Here is a 27534-nt window from a genome sequence, read left to right on the forward strand (position 1 = left end):
AAGTATTAAAAGGTTGAAGTTACATAAAACTAATGCCATATGACCTATATGTTTATGCCACAATCCATTGAAAGCAAGCCTTATCTACTGGATTTCTGAAAATGTGAGCCTGTTACTTATGATTTAATAATAAATTTCCTTCAATCTCAGTAAAACACCAAAAACCAAGAAAAACAAACCCCCACAGGACCCCAAAGCCAGCAAGACAACAGAACATTCTGCTTCTTGTGCCTAAAGGGTAAAAATTATCACATGATGTGCCTGTTCTTTATATAGTTCACATTTCTCAACTGAAGAGATCGCTGCTGTCGGAAGGTTCAGGAAAACATACAAGGCAAATGTCAAACTGAACAGCATGACTTTGCATTGAAAAGAGGGGGGGACTTTTGACAAGCCAAGACCAATGGAAGCCTAAATATATTTCACTTTCAAACCCACTGAGAAAGAGAAACTCTTGAAGACAGAACTGCTGTTACTGCTGCCCCTGTTGCTATGAGCTGCTCATAACAGAACTGAGACAAGGAGAAATAGAAAAAAAACCCAAACCTTACAACACAAACAGTGAAGAAACGATAAGAATACTTCTGGACATAAAGCTGATTAAGGAATATAAACCTATAAAACTTATAAGCATATAAAACAGCTCTTCTGGCAATACAATAAGCTTGTAGCAGATTAAGAATACCAGAAACAAACCCACAAGGTCCTACATGAAAGGCATCAATAGTGGTTTAGTGCCTCATTAGTACAAGTCAGAATATTTACTAAAAAAAAAAAAACCTAAAACCCAAAAAACAGAAAACCCACAAAAAACAACACCCTCCCCCCCGCCCCCCCCATCCCAAAACCAGTCTTGATGGGAAACTTTATAGTATCCTAAGAAAGATGTACTCAAAGAAATTTAACCTTTAACACAAATTCCAACCGTTCTATTTTAAGCCATTGAGAGGTTTTGTTTCAATGAAAGTGTTAAAAAGCAGTGAAAACATCTGTTTTAACTTAATACAGAAAAGCAGTAGCAAGTCTGTAGTTAACAGAATGCAAATCATCATCCTATAGAAATTAAGTCAAAATCTAGTTCCTTATCCTTTGGAAAATTTGGAATTTTCCAAAATTTTGGAATTTTCCAAAATTTGGAAAACTTGACAACAGTAGACTTTTTCCTTTTGTCTGATTGCCATGGTAGGATGTGGAGGTTGGGGGTAGAAAACAGCTCCCTGATGTGTGTAGTAAAGTAAAAGCAGCAGCTCCTAGGAACCTTCTACTGAGGGAACACAGATTAGGGATCAGGGCAGCTGACAAGTGCTCATATAATATTTATTTATGAATCACTCTCAACTTTTAATGCACCAATTCAAGCAGAAGAACTTGGTATTAAATATGTATTTCATTAATTCAGGTCCAATTGTCAAATAACTTTGTAACTACAGACAAATTTTTATTCACATATATTACTCACTACTAGTCTGAGGCTTATCTATATATAAGCAATGAAACTTACTTGGAACATATGCATGCATATCCACAGGTAATTTGAAAAGTTCAAATTAAAGAATGCTTCAGAGATTTACTACCTAATGAAGGTTAGTCTGTGTAATATAGAAAGTTTAGTTTAGAAACAGAACTTCTACTTTTCAGAAGTAGATACTGTTACAAAGTGGAAATTTCAGAAGCCCAATAGCAAATTTACACCAGGTTAGTGTTTCAGCAAAAGTAGTTCCTTGCAAAGTCAAAGTTAACTGTATTAAAAGTTACACAAATCCAAGAATGTGCTTGTAATTTATATATAAAAAGTGGTAATGCAGGATCTGATTTTCAGTGATCTTAATACATTTTCAAAGTCCATAGTTGAATCCATATATTCCTCGCTTAAGCTATTGATTGAACTGACACATGCTTACACTTTTAAGATTTGCATCAAATCTTTCACAAGTCTACCACTGCTGCCTATTTTTAAAAGATCTACGCTGGTATGCGGGTTGCAGCTTCCTCTTCTGCGTCAGCTCTGTTCGCATTTATTTCTGCCAGTGTTCGACCAAATCGAGTCCACTCATCACTGCGAGGAACGGCAATTTGCTGTTGACAAAGAGAATGTTATTTAAACCTACTGATGAATAAAAACTGAGCTCATTTTGAACAGCAGAGTGCTTAAGTCATGTTCAGGAGAGGTTGCGATAGGAAAGCTTACCTTTATTTAGTGTAACTTTTAAAATACTCTGAACATCAAAAGCTCTAACTAGTATAAGAAGCAGAATTTGAGAATCCTGTATTTAAGTATATAGTGATACTATTACAAGCTCGCTGATACGTCTCCATCTGAAAGACTGGCTCCAAAGGGAGCCATGGCTTCATCCAATCAATTAGTTACGTACTACTGGAGTACACATACTTGCAATAGCAACAGCTCCCCTGTAGAAACAAACTCAAGACTGCTTCACTGCAAAATGTTTTGTTCTGTACTTCTCAAATTCTACGGTCAGAATTCACATGTGCCACTGTTACAAAGAAATTAAAATCTCTACAAACAAATCCATTGATTCTTTCATGTTATTTCACCAGCCTTAAAATAATATTTTTACTTTTTGATTGGCTGCCAGATGGCATGCTAAAAACTTATGCTAGAATACCTGGCATGGACAGAAAAAGGAGACATTAATTTGAATATAAGAGTTAAACCTTATTCCTCTAGTCACAGGGGAAAAAAGTTAAAAGCAAGTTGCTTAAGAGTAAAAGTCAAAAAACTTGACTCTTTCATACTGTACTTTGCACAACACATAGTATACATACCTCTCCCACGTCATATATAACTATTTGTCCCTCTGAATCACCTACAGCGATCTCTCTCCCAGAATGTGTCCATCTTACACGGTTCAGAGCAGGATTGCCCTCCACAGTAATGCTTGCCGTTGGCACCTGTGTCCATTTAAAACACATTACTAAAAATGCATGAGGATTCCATAAGCTGTAGATGACAGAATACACCTAGTCCCTCAGTGTTGTATCAAAAGAAGTGCACAACTCTTCAACTGAGGCAGAGTGTGTAGCTCTCAAAGACTCGCAGTGGCCTTAAACTATTAACAGTGATATGACCAAAACAACACCTCTTCTGTCCCTTGGCCAAAGTACAAACATCCTCTACCAAAAAGCACATCTGCCCTCTTGTCATGAGGCAGGAGGCAGAGAGATGCCTTCCATCAGACAGCAAGGAGGAGCCCTGGGATCTCAAGAAAGATTGTGACAGAGGGCAGGGATGAAATCGGCTGCTTTGGCAGGTCAAATCCTGTCCGAAAGCTAGAACCGGGTAATTCCAATCTGAAGCCACAGGCTGGCATATGGTCCCACAGATCTGCTCTTTCTTCTATTCGCAGTTTTAACAAGGTGAAATTTAAGTACTGAGTATCTGTCAGCTTTTTCCTCTCGCCTACCTCCGACAAGTTTAAGTCTCAGAAAAGGTCTGTACTATAATCAAGTTTATAACTCACACCAGAAAACCCAAACATTCAATTCTCTAAGTTTTAGAAACAAATTAAGATTTCACAGCAGTATTACTATGGCAATAGGAACAACGGTGGTGTGTGGGTAACAGGTTTGTTCATATTGTTAAGCTATAGGCTGCCAAGGCCGTATTGGGGGAGGTCTATAATCACTTTAACAACACGGATCAGTGTTACACCAACAGATGTTTTGCACTCTTGTTACGGGTAAAACAATTTAATTACCACTGTTACTCATTACCAGGAGTCATTTGAATTACAACCCCATAATCAAAAAATGGTATATATTATGGAGAAACTACTAGAACTACAGAATATTTAAGAAACAAAAAAACCCAAAAACCCCAAAACCCTATGGTAAACTCTTGACATTTTCTTTGAAGTGTACAAACACTTTCCCAGCTACATCTGACTGTTAACCTGACTGCCTTACCTCAGTATCATTGTTGAGATTCCACAGGTCAAGCCTGCCCATCCCATCCACACAGGCAAACAAGGCAGGGTGAGTTGGAGACCACATCACATCATAAACATAATCTGAGTTGTCTTCAAAGGAGTAGAGAGGTTTGTTATTCTGAAAAAAGCAAACATAACAATGCAATATCCAAACTCTACACTTCAAAATTGTAAAGCTAATGGGTAAAGCAAAGTACAGAACTTCTCAACAGCATTTTCAGCAATAACTAAAAAGTGATTCATGTTTTGACTTACTTTAAAAAAAAAAAGTGCCTCTGCAAAAAAGCAGCCTAAAATTAATGCTATTATGAAAGGCATGCTTTCCAAAGCATGCAGCCTTTTTGCTGGCTACTACTATAAAACAATCAGTAGCAAGCCAATATTGTAAGAGATTGTAAATTTAATGCATTAAGAATCTTGTAAATCAAGCCAATGATAGTTCAGTGACAGCACTTTAGACTATTACTGGGAGATTCTAACTCTGCTTCCTCTGCTTTTTGTTCCTCAGGGTGTCAAACTAACAGAGAAAGAGGTAGTTCTGGCAATGGGAGTGACACAAATGTCAACTGTGAGCCTCAGGGAGTTTAATTGACATCAGTTTTGGTGCTGTCCCTTAGTCATCCACAAAATTGTAGCAAAACATTTGCCTTATGCATAATATGATAGTAACTGATTTTACAACATGATTTACATTTGATTACATTGTAATCATTGTTGATAACAAAGGGCAAAAGGATGAACAGAATGGATCAGGAGTATACAAATGATGTGCAACCTGAAACCAAAGCTTTATGTTGATAACTATAGTTTTGTTTGTCAGCTGTCTCCTTTTTGTAGGACTGCTGCTAGGAACCTAGAGAGCTTCACATGATTTGACTTCAATTTGCTGAAGTTTCTTAAGTAGCTTACGTTATAGCACCACCTTGTGTCAAGGACTACGAAGAAAATCACTGAACTATCTATTTAAGTTACCTTAGTTGTCCAAAGCTTTACTGTCCAGTCAAAAGAAGAGGTGACAAAAAGATGTGAGAAGTCTACAGGTCCAACTGCTGCATGGCAGTTGATACCCGTGATTGGTCCCTGGTGTCCTTCAAACATCTCACTGATTCCAGCTTTGCTGTTTTAGAATATATAACCAAGGTTAATTTATCTGGAAACCACACGTCTGCAGACAGAGACAGCCCTGAAATGCAATTTAAATATAGCCACAAGGAGATTTTGCGGCTTTGTATGGATGTTGCCCCAATGCAAAAGGCTTCATCACAACAGGATCTCAGAAGACCAGGCTTGAATACGGATCTTAACTTCAACATCTATTTTCTGCTAACCTTAAGTGCCAAAATATAACACAGGGAGAAGAGAGTCATTCAGCAGGTACCAGTCCACACATTTAACTACATTGCTCTCCAAGCAATAGCTAAAACTCCCACTCATGCAAAGAACAAAACACAGTCCTCAGGAATGAGAATAAAACTCCCGCTGACTTAAGGGAAGTTGCATGTACCTTATACACAGAGTTCAGACATAAAACAGTAACAATATATCCCTAATAGTCTCCTATCAGAAGCAATGAAAAAGAAAGGGGAAAGAGATGGGAAGGACATTACACAAAAGTGATACAATTTTGGGTATTTTGGAACCAAAAAGCTGTGCAGCAAGGGTGATGTGTGTTTGAGATGAAACCTGCACACTCAATTATATTTAAGAAAGCAATTGATAAGATACTGTCAGACAATTTCAAAATAGATTGAATGGCAGGAGAAAAGACAGCAAATTTAAGATTTCGGTGTGATCTTACTGTACAATTATCTATAGAACTGATATGAAGTTTGGAATGTTCTGCTACAATTCAAATTAATAAAGCTGCAGTGACCTACGCTGCCCTCATCAACAGAAACAACTCCTGGTCACTGAAGGCAGCGTAGTACCAGTTCAATATTCCAACTTCTGTTTCTAATGAAGCTCTTACTGAGGAAAAAGTACGCACCAGAATTCATACACAGCTATTTTGAACTCCTTCAAGACAAAGGAGTAAACATATATATATAAGCTATAAATAATTTTAGAAGCGTAAAGCATGCAGGGACTCATCCTTTCACTATTCTTATTTCCTTTGAATAATTCAAGTTTCTCTTTACCTGCCATGACGGCATGCAGTGTACACTGAACCTTCTTCACTGCCAACAACAAAGTTGTTGACATCTCCAATAGGGAAGGACATGCATGTAACAGCCACAGCCTTGGACTGTTTGTGAACGAGCTCCATGCTATCCTGTAGTCAAAATATCAGCAACTTACTTAAAAAATAGAAATATTAATATCTCCAAAGTAATTTAGATTTTTCTATAGTGTGGGTTTTGGGTTGGGTTTTTTTTTATTTCACTTGTACAGAATTGGGCAGGAATAAGAAAGTTACTTCTTGTTAAAATTGTGTTCACCACTAACACAAGTGCAACAAAAACATACAAAAGGATCAACAGACAATATTTGATTCCATGAGTGGGGAAATATTTTATCAAATACTTATCAAGCTACCTTAAGTATGAATCTGCATGTTGGGAAAATGTTTATTAATGCTTTTTTAGATTAATTAAGTTTTTACAATATATTCATCTGGAATAGATACTATGTATATTTGAAGTCATCTTACCTGTGGCTGGGAAAGCATGTCCAGACTCCAAGAGCATATTTTCCCATCAGTTGAGATACTAATCAAATTATGAGCATTCTGGGTCCCAACGACATTTACACAGTATACTGGGTGCTAAGAAATGTAAAATACTATCAGAAAAAGGAATTTCCAAGTAATAACCAATTCTGGTGTAATTAATATACAGTAAAATACACAACTTCACCATTTAACAAAGCATAAAAGATTGATTACACTACAGTACAAAGAATACTCCCCTATAAAACTGATACTTGTTTTTCTGACACTTTGATTTTTATGAATAGCCCAGTTCCTCAGTGATAGCATTGGCAAAATTTGGACATAAACATTTAAGCATTATCAATCAAGTGCACTGGACAGAGTTTCCTAGAGGTTAAATAAATCTCAACAGGGAACAGTCCTTGAAGATATTTCACCCCCTACCGTGTGAGCAGCAGCCGAAAGTGGAGTTCTCTGCACTGGGGTTCTCTTATTGCTGCGATTATCCCATAGCACTATTTGGCCTGAGTATGTGCCACCAACCACCAGATTGGGATGAAATTTTGCAAATGTAGCTGACATCACTGCTGACTGAAAGGAAAAAAGAAAAAACACAAAAAAATTATCATTCAATGACACTATGTCTAAAACTAAAGAAAATGGGACCAAATATCCGAGTAAGTTCTTTACCTAGATTTATTTCATAGTTACTTCACTGTTCAATTACTTAAGGATTCACAAATGCTTTGTGAACCCCTAACAGTCTTTAATTTGTATTCACAAAATGAAGTTTTCCTCCTCCTTTCTTTCATATGTGTACATTTATATTCCTCCTAGCATAGTCTGTGAGCAAGGGAAGGCCCTGTAACGCTCAAGATTTTAATAATGTTTTGCCACATTCTGTGGTCATTTTCTTAGAGAACAAACAAATCCATTTTGATACAATAAAGTTAGTGTTGCAATCTGGGCTTTGACCGTAATCTGACAACAAGAGATTAAATTTTGATTCAACTATGTAATTTTTCAGAATTATGGCATTTTGAAACTAAAGTGGCTATCTCAGTCTTGGCATAATGGAAGAGATTTGCATGTTTTTATCTTTCAGAAAACTACTAGAAAACCTCCATCTGCCTTTTTCGTGACGCATATGTTTCTTGTTTTCATCCTTGCTCCATCTCCTCAGGCCATCTTCATTTTATTGAGTAAACTAAGCTCTAGGAGTATACAATCCCCAGTCAACCCCCTTACATACAAATCTTTGCGGTTCAACCATTATCCAAGTTTTTGGGGTTTTTAAATGAGTTAAAATAAGAAAATGAGTTCTCAAACATCACTGAATTCTGAATTATGCCAGAAATTCTGAAACAGAATAATGTTTCTAAACTGAAATCTCTACCTATCAGCATCTGTTTGCAAATACATATGGTTCAAGTGAATGCCAGCCCAATGAAATCATTATGTTGGCCAGCATAAGGAAAGTACTTGTCCAAGTTCATCAACATAAAATCTTTGGCCTCCCGAGACAGATCATACCTGGCAGTGAAAGACATACTCTGGGGTAGTTTTCTTGTACTTCATATTCCATACAAGGGCCACCCCATCAGGCTCATGAGGTGCATCCTCATTGTTGTTGTAAGAGGCTACAAGTAATTCTGGGTACTGTAAAGTGAGTGAAAAAGACTCGAAGTAAGCAAGGTGACTAGCTAATGGTCCAGACAATCCTAGAATCTTTGTTTATTTTTGCCAAACAGGGTTTAAAAAAACCCAAACAAACACCAAGATACAAAGGTCACCTTACATTACATACAAATGAGGAATTTTCAGTTAAAACTGTAATTGTTTCAAATTTAGCTCATAAAACAGCATTAACATACACATTAGAGTCTTGTTCTGTCTTTCATTATAACTCGCTTTTAAATGCAAAACCTAGTACTTTTGTAAGTGGGCTTTCTTTTGTGAAGTTAAGAGTTACCTCTACAAAGTAGTCCATAAACCAGAAGCAAATTTGCCAAAGACTTTCTTCATAATACAAACTTTTTTCTACTTTTCACAAAAGATAACAGCCGTTTACTTTTTGCAAACTATGGAGCATGTAAGGAACGCGTGTACAAATACTACAGACTGTATCAAGTGTACTTATAGGTCAAGTGCAGAGCAGTAGAAGCATTTACAAAGATAACTGCTTAATGTAGGCATCATTTTTTACCTGAGATGACCAGTCCAAACAACTGACAACACGATGCTTTGACCAACGTTCGTCAAAAAACTGCCTATTTAAGGACAGTTTTGCTCCTGCTTGAATCTCTCTATAAAAGGCAATTAGCAGATATTAAGCTTAGATCACTTTTTCAATTACAAATATTGCGTATCCACAGTAAACTAGTCAGCATTCACGTTACCCTTCTTTGTCTTCTAAGTCTCTTCCACTGTAGTCAAAGAAAATGTTGATTTGCTCAGAAAGGGCTCTTTCAACAATCCTCGTGGAGTGGTCAAAGAAACTTAAAAATTCTTCAGAATGCAGAATCTGTTGTTTTTCCTCTTCTGTAAGTTCATGAGGTGCAGCTGGAAAAGAAGTATACATACATTCCTCTGGACCACATACTTTCACCAATTCATTCCAAGAAAGAACAGAGTATTTACCATGACATTGGAAAATTTGTTTCCTAACAGCTGTAGATTTTAAATACATTTTTACATTTTACATTTTGCTAGCTGCTTCTTAAAATGTAAATCAAACTAATTTCAACTTAATGGAAAGAAAAGAAGTTAAGAGCTTATTGATGCCTTTCTTTACAGCACACTCAGGATGTCTTTAGGTGACCTGTACCTTCTTCCTCCTCCTCTTTTTTTAATGTTTTTTCTTCCTCAGGTTCAACTAACGGTTTTGGTGCAACCACATCATCTTCATCTTCCTCATCTAAGGAGAAACATTACAGTGAGACTGTCAGTGCTTTTAAAGAGGAACAATAACATTCCATATGAATCTCAAATAAGCTGATGTAAAATGGTGTAACTTAGCTTAAAATGGTTATATTTGTAAAATGTAGTCCCCAGGATAACATTATCTCAAACCAAAAAATCATTGCAACACTGTCTACACCTCAATTTTAGTTGCACTAAATTATGTAGTTGTATAAACTGAAATAAGACACATAAGAAATTGTAAAGAATCCAAAGTGGAAATCTCTCTTACAAGCATTCATGATTCCATACAAAACCGTGTGGTGGATGCCTGTTCTGCGTAACATACTGACACGTTAATGCTGCAGAGTAAAGAAAAAACAAATGTCTAAAATAGCCTACAGAGCAGCTGCTTTCTTGTGATCTGAAACCATCAGAGTCTAATGGGTCTTCACATGGCATGAAGATGGCTTACATTAGCTTTCAGGTTGCTATTCTGAGAGGCAAATTTTACTAAAGATAATAGCAGGGAGATTACATTTTTTTCTGTCTTTCTAAATGCAAGTCTCATCATCTGTATCATGTTTGGCAATGAGAACTTTACAGCAAAATGTTTTCCCTAATTGTAATGAATAACATAAAATGTTAATGTTTGGGAATACTGACAAGGTTTACAGCACTTTCTGCATTTCTACATTTTATTCTTTGAATACTGTAAACCAGAAAATAACTATAAATTACTTAGTGTTGTGGAATATGCATTTCCTGGGCTTTCTTCATCCATTTTCTATAATAAGTTTCTGAAAAGACTATTTTTATTGGTTAAACAGCTATGTCATCTGTTTATAAGGGAATGGCAGCAGGAGTCTGCTGCATGCCTCATCACAAGTAAGGAGACAGTATTCAACAGGGGCTAGGCTTGTTTGTTGCAGCCATCTCCGTGACCCATGTTCAAAGTTATCTAACAACAACAACAAAAAAAGTAAAAAAAAAAAAAATCCACATGCACACACATAACAAAAAAGGGTGGGGGAAAGGGTGGTCAAGGGATGGGAACCAGCTGCCAAGCCACGGTCCCAGCAGCCAGGCCAGCTGACTAGGTAGCAACAACCAGATGGTACTGCTAGGATTGTCTCTCTGCTATGAGGTGGCAATGGGATGGCACAACATTTTTCTGCCTGACTGCTTCCAATCATGTCTTTCCCCAATGGCAAGCCTGTGCAATTACCAGCACTCCAGGAGGTCTACAGACAAGCCTTTACCCTGCAAACAAAATACAGCTTGTAGGCCATACCAGCTGCCAAACCACACACATAGTGATAGGTTTAAAGAGGTCTGAAAATCTTTCTAACTCCATAGTATAGGCAATATAAATATAACTGTACCTGCAGGAAAGAAAGCTTTAAATGACACTGTATAATGCACACAATAATACAAACTCCAACTTAATCAAAATGATAATGACGTATGCCAATCCTACATTACTCGAAATTGAGCGATTTTTACGTTCTGACAAGTTTACAGAACTACGATAAATGGCATGAATGATTTCAATATATGCTCATACTTTTGAACCAAATGGTGAAGGTTAAAATCTTTCCTTTCAAGGGCCTCAATCAGCCACAAAGGAAAACAGTAATCACTGTCTTTTCAGCCAGCCCAACCGCATTTGTCAGCCCTTTCTCCGTCAATGCAGCCAGAGCAATCAACCTGCCAAACATTCAGAATGGAAAAACAATCTGAAAATACAGGGTATAATGCACCTGCCAGTGAAAATGGCCATTTCAAGAAAAGCTAGTGATCTCAGTGACCCTGCTGAGGAGGCGGTGGTGCAAAGGGGAAAGAACGCGTAAAAGAATTCTTAGTGATCTCCACTCTCTTGCACATTGACACTTCCTTACAAAGCATGCCAATTACAGCTTTTGTGCTACTTAAAAAAAATGAAAGCTTTTTTGGGCAAAATAATCACGCAGAGAAACAGAAAGACACTGCTCCTTTTTAGATGGATTCACATGTTACAGCAGACTAGTAAGCTGAAAACTGTATAACTTGTAGCAATTCTAAAGAATCTAATTCTTAATGTCAAATCACTATAGGTGTGAACAGTGATTAATTAAAAAATGTAATATGAGTTAACACACATGATTTTGAGAACAACAAATACAGGACCATATAGTCACATTACAGCCTCTTGGATAAAAATCCCCCTCGTTTGCCCTGCCAATCAGTCTTGCAGATTTAAATGATACCTTCAAATTCAGAAATTTGGTTTTGGGTCACCCTGGATACATTATTCTAGCTTTGAAAGTCCCAAATTAGAAATTTCAGCCCAACCCCCCCATTAGTCATACTACACTGATTCCAAGTACCATTTTCAGCGACAGGAGTCAAATTCTTGTCAAATGCAGACGGTCAACCCCTTAGTGCTAAGTGACCTTCTAATCTACATATTTTATTCAAAAGATCATATAGTTGATTGCTCCTGCCTTTTAATGTTTGAAACATAAATGGCATATATTATACAGAGATCTAAATTCCTTCATAGTACTTTCACTGCATACAGCCAGCTGATATTACTACATTTAAATGCAGGATACAGCACTTATTTTAATATTCTCAAAGTATCAGACTTGAAATTGAACATGTCATCTCACTGTGATTTATCTGTAACTACATAAATCTAAAAACTTCTCTCTAAAGAAAGGTCATATGCAAACTTTCTCATTAAGGTGTCTGGAGAAAAAAAAAAAAAACCACAAAAAACCCACAACACAAACCAAAAAAACCCCATATGTACAAGTTCTTGACCTCATTATCCAAACCAGAAGTTTACAATCAAAACAGGCAGCATGAAGCTGCTGGACAACAAAAGAAATAGGAAATTTTTTTTTAAATTACTTTACCTGTCTCTCGACTTTATTTAATATATAGATATATTTAATATATATACTTTGTATATTTAATAATACCACAGGTGCTAGTATTTCGAAGGAATTGGCATAACAATATATTACCCAGCAAACACTGAAAGATTGGACATACTATTGCTGAAAAAGTTCCACATCTAGTAAGTCAAGAACCCACGATACAGTGGTGTAGTGCTTTTATTTCAAGTCAGCTACATGAATTTGGAAACCTTAAAAGGCACTGTCTAACTTCATCTTATTCATTATTGATTGTACCTACCGGCATTTTATGCCACTTCAATTGTCAGTATACCAAATACAATTTCACATTTTAAAAAAGCCTGCTAAGACTTAGAGAAGTTGTAGGGCCACGAAGACAGGAAATGGGACTCTGTCACATCAACATACTGATGAATATTCATTATAATATGCTAAGGGATTAACTCCATGTTATTTCTGACAGGTGAATAGGGAATCTAAGGTTACAAACAGAGCAGTAAAGACTGCATAAAAATAGCTGCTACTTTAATAGTGACAAATTTCTTGTCAGTGAAGGCTAAAAACAGGTTTAATGAACCACTGAATTTTTACTTTGAGTTAACATAAAAATTGTGATTTATTTTGGCAAGACAACAAGAAAAGCAGTGCTGTAAATTAGGCTGCACCTAGCAATAACTCTATAGAAGTTCCCGTTGTCTGAGTAATCTGTTGCTGCAGAGTAGGTTAATCAAAGTTAAATCATCTGTGAAATGAGTGGCTTTTGTTAAGCTGAATGTCTTCATATCAAGTTTCCCCATCTATATTTCATTGTACATTTAAGGCATGTACAGAATAATACATTAATATAAGGGTCCATTATTTCTCTTTAAAATATTAAAATGTAAAAATGCTATATTCACTGTAAAAGCATCAAAGAAGCCAATCCCATACACCAAATCATTGTTACTCTGCTTAAGTAAGAATTAAAAGGGACAAAAACGCTTCATATTTACATTCTGTCTCTTGGAGACTGCCAGGCAGTAATTCCTCAAAGAGTGGAGCTAATGCAATAATACTATCTGCAGTTAGTTGTGATGGCACATGCACAATATTGTACAGTAGCACTAAATAAGAAGTATCCTGTTAGCCCAAGAAAGCCTTGATTATGACAGCTGAGCAGAATCATATTCCCCTATGTCTATCTTTGGATTAACTACTTCAAGGACTCCTAACACATATTTATTGGGCATACTGGTGACCAATTTCTTTCCATGCAAATTTGAACAATATGTTAACAAATCACAAAGGAAGAGATCAAACAGTAGAGCAGAGAGCAGTGTAGCTGGAAGTACAGATAAAGAAAAAAAAAAATTTAGCACCAATGATTACAGTACTCTGCTGGTGGCTAATATGGAGCCTGCAGAACACTAAGACATATACCAGAGTTCACATGTGAATTGCATCTCTGTTGCTGAAACTGCTTCTGCCACCTGCTAGAGAGAAATGAGTGTGTGAAGGGAACACAATTTCAAATGTATTTTCAGTGAGTAGATCTGAAAATTTGCTGCCTGATAGAGCAAGCCAAAAATAGAGGCTAAATAACCAGCTGACCGCACTAACTAAAAAACCATGTCCACCAACATTGGACAATGAGGGAAGCAGGCAGCAGTGTTATACACAGCATCGTGGGAAATGACAAATGGATTTAGATAGTAGAAAAGGGGATGTCAGAGCAAGAATGCTGGGGAATGGAGCAGCCTAAACACAGGATGTTCATGTTATGATGATGACAAGAGTTATTAAAGTGCAGTAACGGCATAGAGACCTAGATGTATAGGCTTATTAGTTTACAAAATAAGGGAGAACAGCACCAAGTATGGCACAAAACTTCAAGCCAAAATAGATTTATTTGGTCCATAAACAAAAAAGATAGCTAGCATTACTGTATCACAGAATGACAACAACCCCAAAAAACAGGAACAGGCCACGCCAAGAGAACAAGGGAAAAAAGAAGTTGTATTTTCCCTGCTATAGTCCTCAGAACAATGAACCATTTAATTACTTAATTTCATTTCTTTTACATAATACAGCTGCTCCAGAAACAGCAGGGTTAGAAGACTAAGGCTATTGAAAATTCTGGAGAAAAAACACAAGGGGGGAGCGGGGGGGCAGAAAGAAGTACTGAGGACAGACATGTGTCAATATTTTCATCAAAGCAAGAGGTTTGAGAGCACCAACCACCACCCTGACACCATTTCTTAATGTGCTTCTCTTCTTCTACATCCTTAGTCACTTACTTGTATACACAGGATCTTGAGGAAAGAGCAGCTGTGGGTTGCACCCATCATATGAAAAGCCCATAAAACAAGTATTACAGATTTACTTTCTAAGTCTACTTTGGATGTGGACATCTTCCTATAAGGACTGTGAAACTTGTTTAAGTTCAATTAACAGGGAAATTTAATACGCCATACTGTTCAGAATATAGTGAATGACTTCCTGTGGCAAAACACTTCGTGCTCTGAAGATGACTCCATCTCTAATTGCAGAGTGAAACTGATTTCTAGGACAGATTGTTTTACAGTTTTATAAAAAGAATCAATCTTCCTAAACCAGGCAGTTTTTCAAATACTTCAAGGTTATAATAAATCAAGATATTATTACTGCAATAAAATAACGGAAGTTGTGAGAACTGTTAGCACACTAAATGCCTCCATCTCCTAAGCAAGCTGTCATGTTTCAAAATTAAGAGCTAAGCATTGTACAAGAGAAAGACAAAGCTATCTACTATTTTGGATGCAACACTTCAAAGGGATGGAGGTGAAAAATGTGGAAAAGTCATAATTCCAGCAGTGATACTTCTTGTCTTAGCATAAAGAGGCTATAGGGCTACTAGCACTGAGGTCACATTCTAGCTCTAGCTCCTCGGGCTGCATGCAAACTTGTCATTCTTTCATTACAAGTGGAGAGGATCACTGGCTGAAAACAGCTGCAGCTGAGAAGCCTCATATCTGCAAGACAGTGGCTGGGACAGTTACTTCATATTTTAATATTGTCTAGGATTGTGCAACATGACAGCACTTTTCAGATGCATGAACACATAACTTAATCTACCTCCCTTCTCTATGGAATTTTCCTGTTTTGGATTCCTCAACTACTGAACACAGTCTTCTCCATCAACTTCCAAGATGAGTGACATCTGCATTTTAAAACGGGCACTGTTTAGGTGAAAGGTACTCATTATTTAACTACTTGTTACACTGAATCCGAAACAGGCAACCCCAGAGGCCAACTTCAAGTTGAGGACATGAAAACTCCCCTATGTAACTGTCATTTCTTTTGTGTTCTCATAAATATTTCCATCACAATTAGGAACTGTTTTAGCTTAACACCAGTTTCCCTGTACTTCTTATCTGTCCCACCAGGCAGATCAGGTGTAGCCTGAATGTTTCCCAATTCAGGTAACTGACATAACCACATAACCATTGTGGCACAAAGAAGTGGAACTGTTTTTTTAGGGTTTTTTTCTGGTTTGTTTGTTTGCTTTGGGGTTTTGTTGTTCTTGTTGTGTTTTTTGTTGCCCCCCCCTCCCCCCAATTGTTAGCACAATTCAACCTACAGCACAAGTGGACCTAAACTTGCAGAATGATTCCATAGCAGATCTAATAAAACTGCTTCTATTTTCCTTTGGTCAAAAGCATAGCTCTGACAGCATTTTAAAACCTCAAGATATGATAATTAAGAAAGGTCCGGTCCACTTTTTATAAGAAAGTGTGAACACTGGAGCTAACCTAACTGAGATGCAACTTTTTGCTGTACAAAGGAGCTGGTGAAGATTACTTGTATGTGTAAATTCAGTTGCAAGCTCAACTTTCAAGGGTACTTTGTAAGATTATGTTTATTTTATACAGTATACTCACTAAAATAATAAAAAAAAAACTCCCACACAAACCCTCAGACTGTGAGAAGAACCAAGAATCAATGAGATGGAATGTATCTAATTTTAATTTATCCAATTGCACTCTCAAAATTCAGCATATTGCTCTTGTAAATTGTTTTAAAGACTTCAAAATTTTCTTCCCGTAATCAAAATTTGTCACCTAGTGACTCTCTTTTTTGGAGGCAGTATGGGGTTTTTGGGGTTTGGTTTTTTTTTTTTTGTTGTTGTTGTTTTTTTAACACTCATGTCCTATTTCAGATGTTATCATAAATTTGGAACACAGAGCTTAATTATGAATGTATTTAGGCAGTCTTAAGACAGACCTTAAAAAGATTCTTGACACTGAAATGATGAAAAAGCATCTGTAAGTGACTTCTGTGAATTACACATACACAAAATAATGATGATTGCCCTCAAGAAAAAAGTATTATTTTTAAGGTGGAATGGATCAGGAGACAACATCTGTACTGAGAGAGCTTTCTGGTAAACACAGAAATACAGATGACCCATATTTCCAGCTCCACTACAGTTAAACCCCAGTACAGCCTATCCACTAAGCGTGGAAACTAAGATCATACAATCCCAAGCAATTCCCACTGACAGCAGGCAGCAGAAGTAAAATTCTCCAAGCACACAACTATGAACTGAGTCTTCAGATTCCATGAACCTGACATAGGGGAGGAGAAAAACCTGAAAGATTAGAGAAAGGAAATGGTAAGGACATTGGGAGAAATGAAAGCAGGAAAACCCAAAACGCCTATCTGTGCAGGGATGCAGATAAAATGAAGACTGGAAGAGAAACGCAGTTAGAGAAAAAGCATATCCTCTGTTATTCTGGCTCACTGAATAATGAAGTTTGAAAGATCTGGTTTGTGTTCTGAAGACACACCGATCCCTTATATTGGATACCCAGAGATAAGACGGGAAAAAACTTCTCAACACAAAGTATTGTTGCAATTTCCTCCCTTTCTTTTCTCCCCCTCTTCCCCCCATCTTCAACTCATTCAGTGTCATTTGACTCTAGTTAAACTTGCCAAAGTGACTTCAAGACACACTCCAGAAAACAGCAGCATATTGACATAGACTGGACCAATAACAACAATTCTGCATCACTCTTATTACGCTTTACACTCTGTATCATCTGTATTGCACTTTCAGGTAAGTTATACAGCTTCTGGAAATACCAGTATAAGATTTCAGCTGAGTGCTCTCTTCATGTTTTAAAAAAAGTGCTTTTCTCTCCTTGCATAAACACTCAAAAGTTCACATACCAAAGAGCAGGAAAATGCAAAATTATGAATGTAGAATTAGGTCCTAAAATTGCTAGCAAAGACACATACTCAAAGTCAGTCATATTAAACAACTAAGAGATTTTGTTGTGGAACTACATACAAACTAGGTCAAGATTAGTATTTTCATTTGCAGCTAAATTCAAGTGTTTCAACATCGAAAAACAAATTTATTAGCCAATTATGTTTTCTTGTGAAAAGTAAACAAGTCATGACTGAATGAAAGCATATGTTCAATTGCTGAGAACAGAAACTGCACGGGTTAATAAAGAAATTAGTTCCTTTTTTAAACTCAATGTATAAGCTCCAGGTATAAAAATTTCAAATTCTTAAAACGCTGGGGTGTTCAATTGCCAAGTTTCTTGTAAGGATAGACAGCCTTCAAGTAAGTTGTGTGTGGATTCCTATATATGTCATAAATGCAAGATATATCCCACTTGTATTTATCCATTGTCAGCTAATTAAGCAACTCTGCGTCTAATCTGAACATTTGCTATGAGTGAGAAAACACCATGTATTAGTAGTAACAGTGATGTTGAAAAAAATGCACAGGACAGTAACACTCTTAAGCAAAACATATATGAATTTAATAATTGATATAAATTCTATTATCTCAGAGATGAACCTTCATTCTACCTTATTAAGTTTCAAGATCATAAGTGCTGGTTCTAATTCAGTCAGTCATAATTATTACAATAAAAGAAAAGAAAAATAACCTAGGTAGTAACAAGTTAACCATTCACCTTCCTTTGGCTGAGTCATAACAGGTGTTTGCGTCTCCTTTGTATATGTAACAATTTCTCGAGGAGGAAAGTCAACTTGTGTAATTTTGGCCATTCCAAGTTTAAGAGGTCCACGTCTAAATAAAATTAGTAGAGAAATGAGAAAAAATATTTAATTTTATGAATTACATCACGTTTTGCCTATAATAGCCAAGTCATCATGTCACAACACTGCTTAGTCAAATTTAAATCCAGTGGAAACTTAACCCTGAAGAAGTCACATGACTATGAATAATATTTTATTATAATTATTATTTAAAATCAGCAACTATTTATATATCTGCAACAAAAAAAGAAAGATGTGCAAATATATATATGGATTATAAGATATAATTTTAAAGTTTTGCTCTTTGGGGTTGACTAGGTTACTGCTACATATATGACATATCCCTATTTTCAGTGGAACATATCTGCTCACAAGAGTCATGTTTGTACAGCAATGGTTCTAGGATTTTAAAGCTTAAAGAACAGCTTAGTTATTCTGAAGGAAAAAGCATTTCCTAGCCCTTTTAACTTTGCTGCCCTTTTTTGTCTGCCTCTAAGATACTATTTAGAATGCAGAACCGCAAGTCTAACCTGAAACTCACTGACAAGTGATTTATCCATAATACATTACTCTGGAATATGATACTGAAAACCTCTGAGCTTTCTGACTCAGCTTATGGAAGATCCCATAAACGCAGATATAGCTAGTATCAAACTACAATGCATAATGTACTTCCAAAAACCACACACTAATTCAGTCATTGTAACTTCCTATAAAAGATAGTTTCAGTATGTACTGTAGTAATACTGCAATGATGCAACAACAATTTACCTATATCAAACTTAGTTTCTTATTATCCCTGCCCTCCTAAGATAAAAACAAAACAAAACAAAAAAAGTAACCCCTTTTGAAAGGTTTTGGTGGGCAGAAACATAATTCTTATTGTACGATATGGGTTTTAGTAAGTGCTTATAATGAGATACAGATTTTATAAACATATTTATATGAAAAGATTGGAGTCACTCTTGTTTTTAAATACAGTTAGTCTAAGCTTTTTATTTTTAATAAATTACTTTTTAAAGTTACATTTTGCCAAAGAGAGACTCAAAGAAAAACATGAATAAGTAGGTTTTGTTATTAGAAATATGCATCTTGTGTATATTAAATAATATAAAAATTTCCCATTGCATGCAAACTGCACTAAGTCTTTGGATAGCAAATTTCTGCTACTTACAGAATAGTCTCTTAAGAACAACTTGAAGTCTTAATCAAAAAATAAGCTCTTATACTTATTATCCAGAAGTACATGAAAGAGGGAATATAAGAAATCTATGCAATACCCCAGATCGGAATCAGAGTGGAGCTGAAGAACTGATGGATCAGTATCCCAATGCAGCGTCCTGATACCCCAGGTTGAACAATCATGCAGCATTAGCAAAAAAGGCCAGAGATTAGTGAAGCAAATACACACTATGAAATGCTAGAGTTACAGTAAGCTTATAGTTGTTTCATTGTTCACAAGAAACAAAGCAATGTAACATCAGTTAAGGGAAATTTAGCAAACATTCTGTGCAATAATACATGCAGTAAATACAAAAGTTAAAAAGCCAACACAGAATTCAGAGCTATTAGAAAGGAATTAAATTATTTTAAAGATTGAAAGTTAAAGATCTGCAAACAAACATAGCCTTTATGAGAGGCAAATAGAAATATTTTAAATGCTGAGAAGAATCATTAAAAACTTCAAATTCCTTTCAATATCTGTTCAGATTTGCTCATGTCCTATGAAGACAGATTTGTTAATGTAATGAAATCTTGCCCAAAGCAGTAAATATGTGGAGGAAACTGTCATATTGGTAAAGGAAATGAGTCAACACACAAGCCTTTTGGTAGAGGGGCAAAAATGCATTTCCACTGGGATAGAGAACTGCTAGAGTTTCCAAGATGTGACATTGCAGTAATTATGGGTTAAGCACTGCCTTGGGCTTATAAGTGTCATTTGATTTAGAGCCAACTCCATTTAAGATACTTAAATCTCTTAGAAATAGTGGGCTTTATATTAATAACACATTTCAAAGTCATATGGAATAATGAACAGAAGACATCCACTTCAAGTCAGTTTTGTATCAGAAGAAGTATGCAGGGGGAAGTAACTTTTCCCTCTCACTTCATATTTGCCTGCATCCCTTCTCTACAAACTTCCATTTAGTCTACTGCCTGCTATCAGGCTTAGGCAGAATTTTAAAACAAGCATATAAGAGACATTAACAGATGAACACGCATGGTTTTTCTGAAGTTCTTATATGCTTTTTAGCAAATTTAAAAAAAAAGAATATGTAATATTTTACTATGATAACTCAATACAAGGTGACCATCCCGTAAATGGTAAAGTTCTTATAAATCAGGTGCAGAATTCCTAAAGGTAAAGCTGATCTCAAAAATGTACAGGCAATGCCATAAAAACTCAAATATGGTGTGTGTGTGTGTCATGCACGACCTTGTTCTTGTAGGAACTATGCGTTAGAAGAACATTTAATTATAGTTTAATTAATAATTATAAATCCACTGTCTTCATATTTACCAAATCATTCTACATACCTGCTATTGCATCCACAGCAATAGCTTAATACCTACATCTCTAAAACCTTTCTGTATCTTTTGTGCATCAGAAAACACACCATTTTACCATGAAGTTAATTACTTTGAGTACACTTATTCTTTAGGTCTCTGCTACTTTTCTTGACCAAATAGATCGATCTAGGCTTAGAGTTTCATTTGGTGTGTGAGACTTCAAGCCGGATTGCCCGTATGTTGTTTAATCATGCATTAAAAAAAAAAGCTAAATCAAACCTCCACCCCACCACCCCAATCTTTATGCTGCTTCTGTAAAGGATGACTTGTTTACAGACCCAAATGCTGCATTACCACAATATTTGTCAAACATTTTCTCAACTTTTTCAATACCACTTGAGAGGAACTTAGGGAAAGGGCTACAAATTTAAAGGCTCCAACTTTTGTGCCTGCTTAAGATCTAGCCCTTACTGAGGTTGCTTTCCTGCTTTCAAAGCATTCTTTTAACTTTCAGCAGTCGCTTCAGTGGTACCAGGGATAGCCTGCCTTCTAAAACAGTTCAAGCCAACACACAGTACAGGATATATAGTTAAATCTTTCTCACAGACATTCCTTTAAAATAAAGGTAACATTCCAAGATAAAATTCACCTATTATATGTGTACCAAAATGATGGAAAATACTGTTCCTTTTGCTTTCCAGATGTTTAAGTTAAATGAATTTATCTACAAGCTTCAGTGAACAGAAGTTCCTATTCCTCCACATAAGCCCAAACTGCTCTGTATCCAGGCATATTCCTAAAGCTTCCTATACCTCTAAAAAGTATTTTCTGCATTTAAACTAATTCTATGAAGCATCCATCTAACATAAAAGTAAACCAACTACATTACTTTCCAGTCTTGAATTTTTACTCTTAACTGAGGAAGAGAGAAAGAACAGTATCAAACTGGGAACCAAAACTCTGTACTGATGAAAATAAAGACAGATGGAAGTAACAGCAGGAACACAGTCCAAACACTGCTCTACTGTTTACTAAATAACCAAAGTTACAGCAAGATTCAGCATTATGGAGGAGAAAAGACTGAACTAAAAAAGGAGCTCATCTTTGTAAAGTATAGTTGCAGCATAACCAGAGAACAAATGGCCACAGACCAAAACACCAAGAACTGAAATAATACACTAATATGAAAGGGTTTGTTTTAAGGTTATCAAGCATAGTGGAACAACTTGGGCTTTCTAACACATCTCACATTGAGATGAAAGTCACCTGTGAAATGCCAGGTATAATGCTAAGGGATATCACACAGTCCAACTTTTCCCACTAACTTTCAGGTTCAAGTGCATATGTACATTAGGAATGCTGTACAAACTTGTATACTAGAATACAGACAACTGTTTGCTGGGCAGAGGAAGAATGTTATCTGGTGGTCGGAAAATAAGCAAGGGAACTCTAACAGTGACTCTATAAACCCTTCAATTTAGCTATACATTCATACCTCCATACCTTCAAGACCACCGTCTCTTTATGCTTCCACGTCTGGGAAATTGTCAAGAGACAGATTTAAAGTGTGCAAATGCATGAAGCTATAGAGGCTTAGGATAGGGTTTTCTCAAGGCTTCATAAGAAAATGTATGCATACAACATTATGGTACTATGTCCAAGGAACATAAAATCAGAGAGCACAGTACACCTATGAGGTGGAGATAAATTCAGTATACAACATGGCATGCAGTTACAGATATGTGGCCTATACATACTGTTCCATACTGAATTTAAATTAGGTATACATGGAAAGGAATTATTTTTTTAAAAAAGTAATCATCAAATAATTCTTGTTTTTTCTTCTAGACAATAAATTTGAATATAAAATGACAATTTAATAAGCAATAATCAAAGATTTCAAGTAATTTAAAATTTCCTTCTTACTTAGTTAAGGAACACTTCTATCCATTCTTTATTAACATGACAGGTGAACGTCCATTGCATAGTGAATAAGCTATGCACAAGATCATACCTGGGCACTTTTAAAAAAAGAGAGTTCAGGTTCATATCTGCTAACTGATGTATTTGTTTTAATTTAGTGGTTGCTACTTAGAAATAGACACCTTGTAACCTTTCTTTAGGTCATTAAAATATTGAATATTTTCAGATTAAGATTGTATAGAGTTATGTATGCATAATACACACACATGACATTACTGCATTCTTTTAAAAAGATGTTTCAAAGCAGTGTAAGTATTCACTCTTTCTTCAAAACAACTACTCATATAAGCAGAAAAGTAACTGATAACTGCTTTAAGTAACCATGCTTTAACTAAACTTCATCCACAATGCATACTAAGTAAATTTTAAGTACATGAATTTAATTTGCTGAGAAAATATAAGTTACCAAAATTAATTAGGCAAATTCTGCTCCTATTCACAGACTGTGCACGGGAAACAGTAGAAATACCTTTTGGAAGTAGTGTTTCCTACCTTATCACCCATATACTGCCACTTTGAATTCCTAGTTTAACAGAAATATTCACCTGACTCTCTTTAGAGCAGCGTTTCTCAAACTGTGATGCAGAAAAAAAAATGGCTGCATAGATGTGGCAAGAACTGGAACTGAAAAAACCACAACTGTGGCTGTACTAACATGGTGCTATGATTTGGCCAAATGAGAGCGATTATGAGCAGTATAGTTGTGTACAGGGACGGCTGCAAAGTGAAATAACATGAAATATTCTTCTGAGTAAAGAAAAAAAAAATCAGAAGCAAGACAAAGTCTGTAGACAGTATCTTTTATTAGAAAAACTAAAATAGAGGGAAAACGGAAATAGTCTATCATCCATACATATCCTCCCTTAGAAAAAGCTGGGAAGAGCCCAGAAGTTGGACTTTCCCAGTTTTCTCTTGTCCCGAGGCATTCATGCTTACAAGAACGTTACCACAAGACATTCAGACTCATTTTGCTTTAAACTTGCAAGTTTAAACAACTCCACATTAATGTTGGCAATTCCAAATTAGAAAGTATAGTTGCATTTCCAATTTTAAAGTACTTTTGTAAAACAGTCATTGTTCACCAATTCAATAACACTGTAACCACATATTATATTATAATCAAGTAATTAACCTTCATTTCTTCTAAAGCTTAATTGTTTAGAATACAAGTATTAAGCAAAGGAATATGACAAGAAAAGCGACATACCTAGATCCAACAGCGCCATCACCAGAGTCCTGGCTTCCAGCCTCACTTGGTGTACTCACAGATTTGGAAGACGGAGAGGTAGGAGGAGGGACTAAATAGTGAAACAGACAGGTATCCGCTGTTACTACTCGCAGAGGTCGCACAGCTTAGGATGTTTTCAAATTAATTTAACATGAAGTATTAAAAAAAGTGATGGCAAACAAAAAATACGTGGATGAAAATGAACAGTAGAAAGAGAGGGGAAAAGACTGTTAACAATTCATGCTGGACTTTCATGCAATTGTTTGGTATTTGTGCATCTGGAGCATACAAAAAGACATGGAGGGAAAGACATTTAAGAGAAAATGAATTGAAAATATATTTTTAAACTGAACTTCTGACAAATGATGGTATCAATTTTCAAAGGGTAATTGCCACTAAATCATGTTGCTTAAACATAAAAGGAAGATAGTTGTTAATAGAGCTTTGACATCAGTTTTTCTTAAAAAGTAGACATTGAATGTATTTAACTAGTAATTTTGTTTCAAAATATATAATCACTAAAGCATGTACGAAAAAAAGTGGCTTTGTTGTACAGCATACTGTTATTTTTGTTCTAGTTTGAATCAAATCAATATAAATCCTGGGTATTACAACAAAGTTTCTAGTGTTCGGATTTGGGAGATTTTAACTTTTTTTTTTCTTTTTACTTGACAAACAGCCTAGTACTGTTATACTGAAACTTCTTCTTAAAAGTCAGTTCATTTTCAGCATGTAGATGAAGATTGCAATTACCATTTAAAAAGCAACATGTTTTTTGGAACTGATACATACTATTGAATGATATCATGCAATCTGATACAAACACAAAATCATTTTGATATTTCTTTCAACTTGTCTTTTTAGCAATAGTGAAATGCATTAGTCAATGAAACACGTTTATGCTTAAGAATCAGGGTATTTGCTGAAGGTCTTTATATGCTTCATTTTTCAGCAATATGCAAAGCATTCTCCAAACACATTCACTCTTTAGCAATACTTAAAAAGAACCTTTAACCAACACTTTTTTTTTTTGGTAACATAAATCGGTATCTACTCTGTAAAGGGTCAGATGAGGGAGAATTCTAAATTCAGACCTGCAACATTTTGAGAGAATTTCCTGAAATCACAACTATATTGTTAATGCTGAAAAGTTTCCATCCCATCCGAAACAGAGACATGACTAAGGCTGACAAAAATTCTACCCTAAACTTACAAAATCACCATGAATATTCCAATTTATTAAAAATTCATTCCTCCTTTAGGAGACACTTTTATATAGGTCTAGAGTTATACTTTATAAATTCATACATACACATCCTTACACTTTATACATATATCTATATAAATATGGGCGTACAGGTGTGTGTACACATATTTTTTCAACTCATCATCACCATCTACCAAATAATTCATACTAAAGGAAATGCCCAGAGGTCTTTACATTCCTACATTATTTTTGTGCTTTATCAGAAACGCTGACATTTTAATGTCACCCCTTCTTAACTGAAGGGGTGACATGAGAAACGTATCTTGCTACCATTGCCAAAAGTCAGTCAGCTCTACCTAGCAGTATGCACGGCCGAAAGCATTCAGCAGCTTAGTTCTGATGCTACAATGCCCTCTTGTGGGGCAAACTATTTTCAAGAAAGTCTTCCCAATAGTGAGGCGAAACCTATTTAAAGACCAACAGTCTGATGAAAAGACCAAATTCCGTCTGCCCCAACGGAGGATGAAACTAGAATACCTTCTTGAAATTTATTTTGGTTCACTAACTTATGGCTTCTTTTATAACAAGGATGGTAGATATCCAAAGCATACTTACATGGCTAAGGTCCCTTCTCCCACAAGAGAGCTACCTCTCTCTGGCAGTTAACAGGACAATAATTGCCTTAGGAACTTTTAATACAACTGTCTGTGAAGGAATCTAATCTCAAGCTACACCGACAATGCAAGTGCAAGCTATCTGCACACAAAGCTGCGAGTTAGCTTCAGTTCAGGCATACGATCACTGTACTATCATACTTTGCTGGTATCCAGTCAAGCAGATTGAGCCTGTACCTCGGGCATGCTACTTCAAGGTAGTGAGTAGGACATTTTAGCTTGATTTAGGATCCAGATCAGATCTGGGTACCTTGAAAGGGAACGGAACGAATTCCTTGCAAATCTGTGTACATTGAAGGGTGTGGTTCAGTAGATGCTCAATGGAATTAAACGCAGCACTCACAGGCATATGCCCTGGTCTTACATGCCAGCACCTCAAAGAGCTTTTCACAAACAGCTACTCTAAGCCTGCTCAGTGACTGGCTTTGAGGACTGGCTATCCTGTGGTTTTAAGATTCTCTCTCACAGATTTAAAAAACACAACCACCACCACCACATGCATTTCTGCAAGAGTCTCATCAGCTGCCTTAACAAAACCTCACGTAAGAAAGTGTTCAACTATGAGTCTGGCAAACAAGACCTCTGGTAGTTACGAACACATTACTTGAAACGCTGTACGCTGGTGCTAACATAGCCCAAATGCAGTCTCTAAACTGTGAGGACAGTTCAAACTACTAAAAATGGTGGCTGTGGCTGTTGGAATGGGAGCAGCTATAACAGTGTTTATTCCACATTCATTTTTGAAAACTTGAGAACTATGCGAAAGCAATTATGAAGATGTTATGGATACAGTATATCTGTGGCAACAAGTTATTATTATTTTCTTATTTGCAAGCCCAGTTGAAATAGACCCTCACCATTGAGCAAAACTGAAAAGTTTTAAAACCCTTGGATTTCAGGGCTAGAGACAAAAAGTGGAGTTGAATTATCACCCTCTTCGCTTTCAACATCCAGATATATGTAGCTACGTAAAGGCAAAAAGCAACAACCAATATGCTCATCTGTCCAAGAGTGGCATAGATATGAATCATCATCCTTGACAGTTAAATTTTATACTTATCCCTACTACTACTCCATCAAAGTCAGTCAAGTATCTGAGATAAGGAAAATTAGGGTGTAAAAGATGCAGGAAGGAAACAAACCAAGTCTGCACAAAAATAGCAGAATTAAAATTTGGCAATATGAAAAAGAGAAATTAAGAAAAAAACAGAAGAATAATGTGCAGGGAAAATAGGGAAAAAACAATCACATAACAAATATATGATATTTATCTATTTAACGGAAATACTCCAAATAATCCACTAAGTGTAAAACATATCTGTTTACAAAATAGTACTAAGTAACGTGTACTGAAGCATATCACTTGACCCTTAAAACAGAGATCATGCAGGACAAAATAGTACAGAAATCAGACATGTATGCCACAAAAAACAGTGGCCAGAGAATTTTCACGCTAATATAAAGCACAGAATCACAGAATCATTAAGG

The 27534-nt window shown here is 36.0% G+C and overlaps 1 protein-coding gene across 1 annotated transcript; it reads right to left on the reverse strand.

Moving 5' to 3' along the window:
• Positions 1–1303: 1303 nt before the first annotated feature.
• On the reverse strand, positions 1304–24289 carry LOC104616875 (cytoplasmic dynein 1 intermediate chain 2; the record flags this gene model as incomplete). The annotated part of the gene is made up of 13 exons (XM_010282031.1): positions 1304–2076; positions 2788–2913; positions 3928–4068; positions 4923–5067; positions 6089–6222; positions 6601–6714; positions 7045–7191; positions 8134–8259; positions 8807–8906; positions 9000–9162; positions 9428–9517; positions 18359–18474; positions 24145–24289. Coding segments are annotated over 13 exons (1661 nt in total), but the record flags the coding sequence as incomplete, so codon positions are not given.
• Positions 24290–27534: the final 3245 nt, after the last annotated feature.

Source organism: Phaethon lepturus, unplaced genomic scaffold (genome assembly GCF_000687285.1).
Source record: "Phaethon lepturus isolate BGI_N335 unplaced genomic scaffold, ASM68728v1 scaffold55290, whole genome shotgun sequence".
NCBI classification, from domain to species: Eukaryota; Metazoa; Chordata; class Aves; order Phaethontiformes; family Phaethontidae; genus Phaethon; species Phaethon lepturus.